Raw genomic sequence first — 12162 nt, 5'->3', positions numbered from 1 at the left:
ATGCTTATTACTACAAAACACAGATCAGGATTAAAAATTGGTGGCGTCACTTAAAACATTCTAGAGTCATGCCCCTTTACAAATAGAAAAATTGCTGAATTTTTCTTTTCCGTTCTCTAACTTTAATTTGCCTCAACCAAATCTAATGAGACTTATACACAATTAAGGTGGCTCGGGCCTATTTTTTGTTATTTCACTCTTTACTGAAAGTGAATCCAATTGGTCGAAAAAAAATAGGGGGTCAAAATTTTACTTTTAAACAGGTATGTAAAAGGGACCATTTTTCAATGAAATGATAGGGAAAATAGAGGTGTTGACATATTTTTATTGGAATATCAAAAAAACGTTCTATGACACTTGGTCCAAAACTGTAATATAAAAAGCTGAATTATAGCTTCAAAGAATGAGCAAATAAAAAACATAGGTCACAGATAAGGAAAAAAAATAATTTTGCCTTAAAACCCAAATTTTGGCGTGAAAATGGGTGAAATGTCATTTTGACCCTTTAAAAAATACGGATAATAACGAAAATATTCTATAAGTTACATAACTACAATGATTTAACATTTCTAATCAATCAAAATATTTTAAAAAAATATATCGAATTTACGTCAAATACTTTTGTAATTCATGCGTGAAATTATGCGCAGTCGAATAGTCCCGAGCCACCTTAATGCTTATTACCACAAAATACAGATCAAGTGTGAATATTGTTGGCATCAATTAAACCATTTTAGAGTTATGCCCTTTACAAAAGGAAAAAAATTGCTGAGTTTTTTGTTTCATCCCGTTTTCTTACGTAAGTTAATTAGCCTTCACCAAATATTATGAAACTGATATATAATGCTAATTACCAGAAAATACGGATCAAGATTGAATTTTGGTGGTGTCATTTTAACCCTTCTAGAGTTTTGCAGCTTTTGAAAAGGAAAACTTGCTGAATTTTTTGTTTCCGTTCACCTCAACCAAATGTTATGAAACTTATACAAAATGCTTATTACAATGTACCACATAATACAGATCAAGTGTGATTATTGATGGTGTCATTTTTACTGTTCTAGAGGACACATTCCCTATTTATTTGTCTTTTATTTTACATGTAATAAAATTTTTGATTGATATTTCAGATCCAGGTAGTTGTTGGAGAGCAGTCTCTGAACTCATGGTCAAATAAAGAACAGAATATACAACAGGTTTGGGTCAAATATATATTCCATTGTCATGCCTGTCTAGGTACTTTTTGGTGATATTCATTTTGTTTTAGTGTTCAATTCTGTAGAAATTGCTCCAATTGCTGTTTCAAAGAATTGTTGGCTTTATATTAAGTTGAAATTAACACTGATTAAGGAACGTATGTTCGGTTTATAAATCTATTGTTAATTTTTTCTGAATAAATCTGTTTCACTTTAGGAATACATGTAGTTAAAATGTTAATGTTGAGAAAAAAATCAGCTACAATGTATATCAATTTAGATATAATTGATCAGTGACAAGAAAATTAGATAACACATGGATACCTAGTTTAGACTTTTATAATTACAATGCAAATTACATGTCTCACATGTGACAAACATATATGAATTATGTTTATTTCGTGATATGTACTTACTTGCATCAAACTTTGTTTTTCTACAACCTCTGCTGAAATTTGAATCTCTTGGTAGCTGTTATAATGATCCATCATATAGATTCTTTGATATTTAGAACATTTTTTTATTCTTTCAGCATCATGTTTCCTCAACATTTTATCTGTCTTTTGACTGTTGTATCATTTACACCTACCCAGCTTCCCTTTTTTCAAAATTTAGATGTTTTATGCAAGCAGGTAGAGTGAACTGCTAATGTTTTCCGAATTGTTGCAGGTTATGCTAGCATTGGGCCATGTAGGTCCACCAAGTGTGTGCAGTAAGGAAGATGACTATGATTTATTACACAGTCTTTCTCATGCCATTGAAGCATTATGTGAACAGACAGAGTTGCAGCAGCAATACAGTCCAGATGATATACAGAACCGAGGGAGAATCATTTGTTTGACTTCTGCAAGAAGGTAAGATTTTTACTTGAGATGAAGGAAAGACAGAATTTTAAAAGAGATTTTGTCTCACATATGACAAACATATATGAATTATGTTTATTTCGTGATATGTACTTACTTGCATCAAACTTTGTTTTTCTACATCCTCTGCTGAAATTTGAATCTCTTGGTAGTTGAAAAATTAATTTTACAGATGTTATGTCCATAAAGAATGCCCATTTTCTCAAGTGTACAATTCTTGCCAGATAATTATGGAATTTATATCAAAGGTTTAAATATATCAGCAATATCTCAGAAAAAATAGAAAATCAGTGCTGATCAACAACTGTGAAGAGTTATTGCTCTTGTACTACATGTATTTATATAGAAAATTGTATTGTAAGCAATCACACACCTACATTTTTTTAAGAATTGTTATGAAATTTATATCATAGATCAGCAATGCTTAAAAAAATGTGCATCTTTACAGAAAAATGGCATTTTTGATTTTGAAACTGACTTTATCATCAATATCAATGAATCCGCTCTGATATTACAGCTGATGAAGTCAGTATCAAAAAATAAAATGCCATTATTCTGTTTATCAGCAATTTGATATTAATTGTACCGGTATATATTTGTTGTTGAGAATATGAAGTAAAATGGAATAGTTTGTAAAACTACTTTATGTGTACATAACGTTGGGATAGTTGTTAGGTTGGATGAATGAAGACGTGTGCATTTCATTGATAAATTGATGCTGATGGACTTGAACAGGCAACTTTGCTACACTGGTACATGATGTCATTGCCTAATATTTTCGAATATCAAGTCCTGTCCATGATCTTTAAAATATTAGGCAGTAAAAAGATCAAAGGAAAAATGTACAAATTGTCCATAAATTATGTTAGTTTTCTTTCAGGGTTGCAATAACATGTAATTACAATAATGATTGAAGATTGAAATTTGGTATGCTGCTAATTGATTATCTGGATATCTGATTTTGAAAAAAATTATGTTTGATACATTCCTTATTGAATTGAAGAAATAAATTTATCTACAGTTTGCAATTTAGAGGAATGAATTTAGTTGCAGGATTGCAATTTAGCAATTATGATTATAATTCCCCCTTGAAGTTGTCGACAAATGGATTATTGTGAGCCCATATACATCAAATTGCTTATTTTATACAGATTTTTAGTTAATAGAATTTTTTTTTTCATTTTGTTTTTTTCAAACAAAAATGTATATAATTTATCTACTCTTTGTTGATTATTAGTGAAGCTCAGATACGTATGTTTGAGGAGTATGTACAGGATGCCATGAATCAACACAACAAGTTAGCCAGTGGTTCTGATACGTAAGTTGATTGTATGTTTAGACTAGTTGTGTTGTTTTTGGGTAAAGATTGCATGATATTAACAATCTTCCAAAGTTGATCACTACTTTAGAGATACACAAAATATAGTCCATTACTCAGAACATTGTAAACAATCCTATCCATGAACATTTCCAGAAATTTATTAATGATATGTATGTTCAGATATTCAAGTTACAAAATGATGTTATACTTGTCAAGAAATTTACATAACTTGTATAAGTATAAGGTGCAGGAATATAATATCTGTTTCTAAAAATATCAATGGTGTCATTGTTAAAGTAATCTTTAAAATTGGAGTTATCTTCCTTTGTCCGAAATTGTAGGTGAATCAGCTACAACCAATGATTTATACAATACAATGTTTAATTTGACTTCCCACTGATAGATTAAAACAATCTTTACCCTTCAGTGCTTACAAGCACTTTGATTACAATATGTTGCCAGCTCTGTAAATGCTAGACAATAAGAACCTCACTCTGGAAATCTGCTCCAAACCTTCACTTCATGTTTCATCATTTTTTTAGGTTTTTAATTTTTTTTCCAAGAGAAGTATGTCAAATTTAAATATGAATAAAACACATTTTTCCTTTTTTTATTGAAATGGTTTTATTAATTCTGGATACAAGAAGAAAATATGGCTCTAATTTCAATATCACCATTTAAAGGGGGTAGAGTGGGAGTGGCGTATAATTTGCATTTTGGGCATCAATTAACTAAAACAGCAGCAGCATATACTGCTACTATCAGTATGTTCAGGTGTTTTCATTTTCTCCAGACTTTTACTAGCCTATTTCGTGTTAGATATCAACTCCCACAGTCTCATCTTACAATCAGGTTTTCATACCTATGCATGGTTACCTTGTTGAAGGTCGCATTATGTGTACCGATTTTTGGTAAACTTGTGTTGTGTTGGTGTTTCAATGATGTTTATACTGCACTCGTTCTATTTGAGCAGTCAAAATGCGTTGACTGTATATTTCTATGCCATATACGGTCACTGACCTGATATCACTTTTCCTCATGAATATTTAAATAGAAATTGTCGAAATTATATTTAATTATTCATACGACCTCTTCAACCTGTTCTTGTTTCCAATGTAAACAACAATGCGTTTAACGACTCAAACTTGTTTCTTTTGCAATTTTTGGGAAAACATATTTCACTTATTAATATTTTTTTGTTTGCAACCTATAAATCATTATGTTTTATGTTTATTGATGATATTTTAGTCTGCAACGAATTCGTTCATCATTGATTGCGGTAATGATGTACATTTCATCGTGTTTTATTTTTCTCCGTCTGTGTGATATGAGGCCTTTTTAAAGGGGGATTTTCCCCAATATTTAAATCAAATAAATAACATTAACACAATAAACAACAATTGAAAATGTTTTTTTAGATTGCAGTATAAAGACAATAATAGTGCATTGACTTGACATATCAACGATATGTCAAGTCAATGCACTATTATTGTCTATATATCTTGTACCTCTTCTTGAATAGTTTTTTTTTTAATATTCTTTGAAGTTGTTACTTTTATTATGCACTACTTTCAAAAGTAAGATTGGAAGTTTATTGTGCTCAAGGTAGTTTCAAATTGAATATAAATAATAATATAAAACCTGAAAAACACATCGATAATGGGTGAATATCACAATTTTATTGCACATTTTCATAGAAACAATTTTACAATTGTTTTGTCATTTACATGTAAAATATGATATTTATGATGACATAATAACAATGTTTTCTATACTTGATAATACTTTACTATGTTCGATGCAAGGTTTTGTGGTTAGTCATGTTAATGGATTCTTACAAATTAACAATTAGAAAAAAAAACTTGCCCCAAGCTTTACTGCCTTAGAGAAACTAAATTAGTTCTTGTCGGACCATAGCATTTTGTTAACATGATTCCTCTGAGACCTTTAAGCTTTCAGATTGGGTCAGGTTGCTTTCTTTTCTGAATGTATATTGTACTTTCTTAAGGATGTACTAAGGTCAGGTTTTGGAATTTGTGTCAAATGATCGGACTCCTTGGTGTTTTTCCATATAATACAATGTAAAATATTTTGCCCCATAACACCCATTTATTTTTTCATATAAGACTAAATAGCTCATAAAAGGTCATTTACCAAAATTTTATAATATTTTTGATTTTCTTTTTTTTGTTTTGAGACCTAAATATTACCAATGCAAATATAAGGTAAAAATCCAAGACAGCCTTTCCCCGCCATATTTTAAATCTCAAATATCTCCAAAAGGAGGTCCATGACCTATCAATATTTTTAGATTATCTTTATCCTTAATTGATGCTCTACCAGCTGATAGTTTCATTTTCAATTTCTTAAATTCTTATTTTTTACCTAACCTCACCCAAGTACATCCTTAAGGTCAATGTATAGAAAAAAGTTAATGTCCTGACTGTCTTACCAGTATATATTTTAATGTTTGAATAGCACTCTGTTGTACGGTTGTACATAAATCAAAATAAAAAAATTGTTATATACACAATTTTGGCATCTATGTATTATTTAACAATTATTCATGTCAAATTATGATTTATGTAGTGATAATGTAAACGAAAAAATCAAATGATCAAATGTGTATTTATCATGTAGCTAAAAATGATGCTACAGATACATTATATACATGATAAACAATCATAAAATGACTGATGAGGATGACAGTAAAATCAGTTAACAGCCATTTTCTACAGTATTGTCCATTACTTCAACATTCTTTTGAGCCTATGGTCAAATACTTATTAGCCATACTTTTATAAAGAATACACAGTAATTCCATACAGCTTGATTAACCTTGCATGGGCTTAACTGTAATAGATCTTCAAAAATAGTAAGTTATCATCTTGTTTTTTCATCCATCTCTTATAAAAAGTTTCAGCTCTCTTATTTTCAAACCCATTTGAGTTTGGTAATGAACTTGACATGCATATATACCATGGCTAGTAGGTGGATTGCATTGAATAACTTGACATAGTTCTATATAAGTTGTTTGTTAGTATAATAAAATTGAGAATGGAAATGGGGAATGTGTCAAAGAGACAACAACCCGACCAAATAAAAAACAACAGCAGAGGGTCACCAACAGGTCTTCAATGTAGCGAGAAATTCCCGCACCCAGAGGCGTCCTTCAGCTGGCCCCTAAACAAATATATACTAGTCCAGTGATAATGAACGCCATAATGTATGTGATTTATAGATAAACAGTAATACACTAGAATGAAATTACCCTGATACTTCTAAAATTGCAACACAAGTGTGTTTATTTACATGCAGCACACCTCTCTATTGGTTCCCATGATTATCCTCTAGTTCATATTGCTATTAATTGGCAAACTTAGCATTTCAGAATGAACCACTTTATGGTTTCAGTAATTTGGTCTATTGAAGAAATTTTATTGTTATAAGGCTTAATATTAGATCTTATTTCACTTTTAATCTTATTTCATTGAACTTTAGAAAAAAGGGTATAATTGATTTTTATAGGTATTAAAACAAATAATATAAAAAAAATACTGAATATGTAAATAAATATAAGAACAAATGAATACTATATGAGCAACCATCAGAAATATTCTAACATCTGTGATATCGATATTTGAGTTGTTTCCCTTTGAACACTTCTAGGTGTAATACCACAAAATCATGGTATGTCATATCCGGTTGTATATGAAAGCAGGTCTAAAAAATATTCCCTTGAATTTGACAGTTGTAGGTATTTAATCCTACATTTTATTGCAGTAAAACCATTTCTGTTTCATAAACATATGTCTTGGGTATTTAAAAACACCATTATTTTTTATTTGGGATTTCTATAGAAATTTTTGTAATCTTGAGGTTACATGGTGACTAAACCTTGCACACAGATAAAATAAGGGGAGAAATTTGATTGGTTAATTCCAATGATGATTATTTTCTTATATGCAATGAAATGTTATGTGAATTTTTTTCTATAGAACTGGACAGGATAAAACTATAAAGATAAATTCTACACATTTTTTTTAAAAGTGCAAATTTAACAAAGACTAATAGGGAAAAATCAATGGTGGTACTACACCTTCTAGAATGTAATCAATGAAGAATTTTGAATTTAAAACATCCATAAACTCATATGTCGACCTAATTGTATGGTTTAACCCTCTAAAAAACAAAGATAAAAAACAAAAATAACTGAAAAACTGGACAAGATTTACATAATAAATAAAAAGGGATGTTAATTCATTTACAAATGTTAAATGAAATGATGAAATTTACTTAATTCTTTCCTGTTTTTTACTTTCAATTGCAAGATGTTTTTGTAAGGTTATATTCACTCATACAAGTGCTAAGTCAGTCCCTTTCATCTCTAAGATATTAATTTCTATTGTTCACACTCTGACAATCTTGATGCTTAACTTCTAATCAAATTCTTTATTTCTGAATTTAATGCAGTACTGAATTCATTGTAAGAAACTAAGAAATAGCTGGTTTACTTTTTTCTGATTCATATGAAATTCAGCAGTTTGAACTTGTATTAAACTGATTAGATCAGAGGTCAGTCAAAGCTGTTGGTCAGCTTAGATGACCAGTTAAGTTCAGTTCAATTTAAGCTGTTGGTCAGCTGAGATGATGTCATACAGGTGAATCCTCAGGTAAATCAGACATTGGTTTGTAATACTCAGCTTTGTCAAAACTTTCAAAATCTGACCTTTTGTTATAGGGGTCATAATGATCATTTTGGTCCATCATTCCATGAAAGGGACCATTTGGAACAGGGTCATTAGGTTGTGGAATTTTCTTCTCTGAATTGAAAAGCAGTATTACTAATTGTATCACCAACTCAATTAATTCCATAATTGTCAACACTGAAATGCCCATCCATAAACCTAACGTTCCACCTATATCGGCAAATAAATCCTCTATTTCATATGCTGCACTTTGTTTAAATTCTACCACATTTAAATCTTCCAAGTAGATATTCAGACGTATTAAGTTTTGATGTATAAGAGTTGATGCTCGTATAAGTCTTTGACGTTCTGTCAAGTTAATGTTTGTATGATATAATTTTTCAGCATGTGCTTCTGGATCATTGTACAGTTCCTCATATTGTGTGACATGGTCACGAAGATAATTGTACGCTTCTTTCAAAAATGTATTTTCTAGCTGAGTTTTATTGTAAAATTTTGCTAGTGCATTTTGCTGAAAAAATTCTAAAGGCCAATATGATAGTGACAGGGCTTTCTGATAGGTTGTTTCCTGACATGGTTGGTAGCAGCCGCAGTCTGCTTCATAACTTCGATCATTTGCCAGTTGTCTGAGCATATCTTGTTCACATTTCAAATCTGGAAGCAAGAAGTAATTTTTTCTTTGCTTGGTAGCGCCATCATGGCCTCCTATGTCTTCACAGTCCATTTTCTCAAAAATTTCTCTCCAGTTTTTCATTGATCCACAATAAGATAAATTACGATTTTGTAGATCTGGTAACCCAGATGACTTGCACTTACATTTTTTAATAACTTTTTCCTGCTTACATAACTGTAAACAAGCAAAAATTGTGTTGCTATAGTGACTGTCCTTATATAAAAGTTCGTTTGTACAGTTTCCATATGGATATGGTAATCGAGTGTTTATCACAGCTTTTAATCCTACGGAAGAGGAAAATCCAGGTGGAATGTCAAAACCATGATCCACAGGACTAGGCATTGTATTTGGAGCATGCACCTGAACACGTAATCCTGCACTGTGAGCAATGTTATTGTTTATATCATACAGTCCATATGCTCCCAATGGCGGGTCATCATTATCAAGAGCAATTACCACAGATAAACCATACTCTGGTCCAGTGGCTTGAATTAAAATCTTTTCAGCAAGTCGTTTACTGTTGAAAGTGTAACAGTTAAAGTAGTTCTGTCCATCAAAAAAATGTGTGAATTTGCTTGCATTGCATTTGTGTTGATTAAAGCGACAATGCAAGAGAATATCGTTGATGTCATGACCTGATGCCATAGCTTCACTATTTAGATTTTCAAAAAATGCTTGGGTTGACTCCATTCTAATTTGTTGTTCACCAAAACGAGAACACTGTTGAAATTTGAACCAGTCCACAACTTTTGAATGTCTTCTCTCCATTTGATGTTTAATTTTTGTTAACGATATTGCCTGAATATTGCAGATAGTCACAGCTGGAAATTCCACTGGCATTCCAGTTTTCATTTCAGACACTTCAACAACAGAAAACTGTAAATATTTTTTGACTAGAAGCGACAGTTGAAGAGTAGCGGCTGTAAATCCAACAATGACCAGCAAGGCCCACATTACTTTCCGTTTTGTTTTAATAGAAGTGGCTACCTTAGAAAGTCCATGTGCAGTACTTTCAGCTCCTAATTCTGTGATGATATTTAGTGCTGTCTGGTTTCTTCTGGAGCCTCTGTCTTTCACCATCCTAAGATGGTCATGGATGTAGTTGAGCTTACGTAGGGCAATATATTTCATATGTTCTCGAGGAAATCCCCTGGAATAGAACAAGATATACATTAAAACATTGAAATATTTATATTTTGTATAGTGGTATAAACTCATAACAAATTTCAACATTGTTCAAGGATACCAAAAATAGCTATTAATTTGTTGTTCCTTAACTACATCCCATCTCTCCTTTTCAATATTTTTTTTAAAATTTTTCTGGCAAAAGAAAGACAACTCTACTGTAGAAATATTTGATCTCAACCTTGGCTTATGCTTTTGATGTCCATTGCTTGTAAATTAAAAAAAAAAAGCCAGGCAATACTAAACAGATAGCAAAACAAATAAGGACAAAAATTAGTCTATGAAACGCTATATAAAAATCTAAGGACTGAGCAACACAAACTCCCCTACAAATTTGGGAGATTGGGGTAGAGGGGGTATCAAGTACTCCTAAATGGCAAGCAGACCACATGGATGTTGTGGAGGGGGTATCAAGTACTCCTGAATGGCAAGCAGACCACATGGCGTTGCTTATGTAAGCACAAATTTAGGAACTTAAGTCTCATTCAATGATGTCACAATCAGAAAAAAAGAAGATGTTATGTTTGGATAGTCAGTCCTTTTAGGAAGTCTTTATTTGTGATTTTTAAAGCCCTATGAATTGAAAATTTCTTTATATCTTTTTTGAGTTTTCATAATTATATCAGCTCTGATTGGGTTGTCAAAAAATGTGTCCTAATGTCAAAGTATGTTAAATATTTTGTAGTGTTTCAAATATTGCAAGGGAATGTTGCAAAGGTCAAAGCTTAGACATTGATTCTGTGCTTATGTCAAATTTGTATTGCAATTTTTCTTAGGTGTAATGTGTTGATGTCAAATTTGTTGGAGTTCATCATGACCTTATATTCATATCTTTATTCCAAAAATATTCTAGCTCTTTCTTAGCATTTCTATCAGTGAAAGTTGTTGATTTCAGAATAATGATCATGTTAATAAGATATATTCCTAGCTATGAATCATAATTTGCTATCTACCCTCTTCATTCATTCTTCATTAATATCAGGTATTAAATACTCTGACTAATGGAAAGAAGATGATCTGAATTCTATTTATGCTAATAGGATTAATAAATAAACATGCAGTATATTTCTAGAGAATGAGGACAAAGCATATTAATCATAATTGCTGTGGACATGTTGTAAACGTAGGATTCTATAGTATCAAGAGCATGACTTGTATGTTTTGTTAATTATCCAAATATTTGGATATCTATCACAGTATAACATGGCTTTATTTTTATACCAATTACCAATATATACCAATTGTTCTGGTTTATTTACTATGATGAATCCTACCTCTATAATTTATGTAAAATGCTATCATTGATACAAATTCTGGGAATCTATCTCCCTGGGAGCTCCAATTCTCAGTCATATATGATTGTATCCATTGTGATAAAATTGAACAACATTTATTATTTTTATTATGTCATTCCCTGGTTTATTTGTAATTAACACAAACCAGTTAAAACATTTCAAAGTATTAATTTGCCAACTAATGGTTTATACATATCAATAATCCACAGGCGGTCATATAAATTTTTTAAATTCAAAATATTGAAAAGAAAAAAGATATCAGAAAAAGCTAGAACTGTAAGTTGACTTTGCTACAAGTAACATACCCTGTCCTCAAGCAAATCAAAGTATGACAGCTTCAGTAAATAACTTAAGATTATCTAAAACCTGTAAAAAATTCAATACAACACCATGACAACACATTCTCTTAATTTACACCTGGGATATATTTAGGGTTAACCTGTATCTTGACAGTAAACAAATTGTAATGTATTACAGCCCTTGTATGTGTAAAGTCTGCTAATAAAGAATTATTTGTACAAGTGTAAGAAATGGCCTACAGTGATCTGGCTTCCAGTGTTGGAGGTAGTGGGACTAAATCCAAAGCAGGGTCCAATCAAAACTTTACACAAGGCATCAGATTTAAGGTCACCTGATTCTGACCAAAGGGACCTGAGTGATCTTAGTTGTCCAGCCTGTCAACACTGAGGTTGTACGTTAAATCCCACATGTGACCGGTGCATTTGACTCCAACCTAATTATTGACTAGGATTGTCAGTTTTCCTGTCCAGGGTCAGGAGTTCTTTATTGGGCATTCAAGCTTCCATACCTATAAAATCTGATTGCCTCTAAATGAAAAATAATGGCTTTAAACACCAATCAATCAATCAATCAATCTACATGACCATATATGGCTATGAAATATGTACATCCTACATAGCCAA

General features: G+C 31.3%; 2 protein-coding genes across 4 annotated transcripts in view; one reads left to right on the top strand and one right to left on the bottom strand.

Annotated features, from left to right (window-relative positions):
- Nucleotides 1–12162, top strand: part of LOC139513630 (integrator complex subunit 13-like) — a 72102-nt gene that overhangs the window by 9960 nt on the left and 49980 nt on the right. The window contains exons 2-4 of the mRNA XM_071302300.1: nt 1128–1193; nt 1863–2047; nt 3294–3374. Of these exons, the coding sequence (XP_071158401.1) occupies nt 1128–1193; nt 1863–2047; nt 3294–3374 (332 nt within the window). The remainder of the gene's footprint in view (nt 1–1127; nt 1194–1862; nt 2048–3293; nt 3375–12162) is intronic.
- The window catches only part of LOC139513637 (FMRFamide-activated amiloride-sensitive sodium channel-like), a 30162-nt gene continuing 23034 nt past the window's right edge, over nt 5035–12162 (bottom strand). For 2 of the 3 annotated variants that reach the window (XM_071302311.1, XM_071302319.1), the window contains exon 2: nt 7912–9909. In XM_071302311.1, coding sequence (XP_071158412.1) covers nt 8031–9909 — 1879 coding nt within the window. In that variant the 3' untranslated portion in view covers nt 7912–8030. Of the gene's footprint in view, nt 9910–12162 lie in introns of all 3 variants that reach the window. The other variant, XM_071302329.1, reaches the window with a different exon arrangement.

Source organism: Mytilus edulis, chromosome 1 (assembly GCF_963676685.1).
Source record: "Mytilus edulis chromosome 1, xbMytEdul2.2, whole genome shotgun sequence".
In the NCBI taxonomy this organism is placed as follows: domain Eukaryota; kingdom Metazoa; phylum Mollusca; class Bivalvia; order Mytilida; family Mytilidae; genus Mytilus; species Mytilus edulis.
This window is presented reverse-complemented; position numbering and strand designations above follow the sequence as displayed.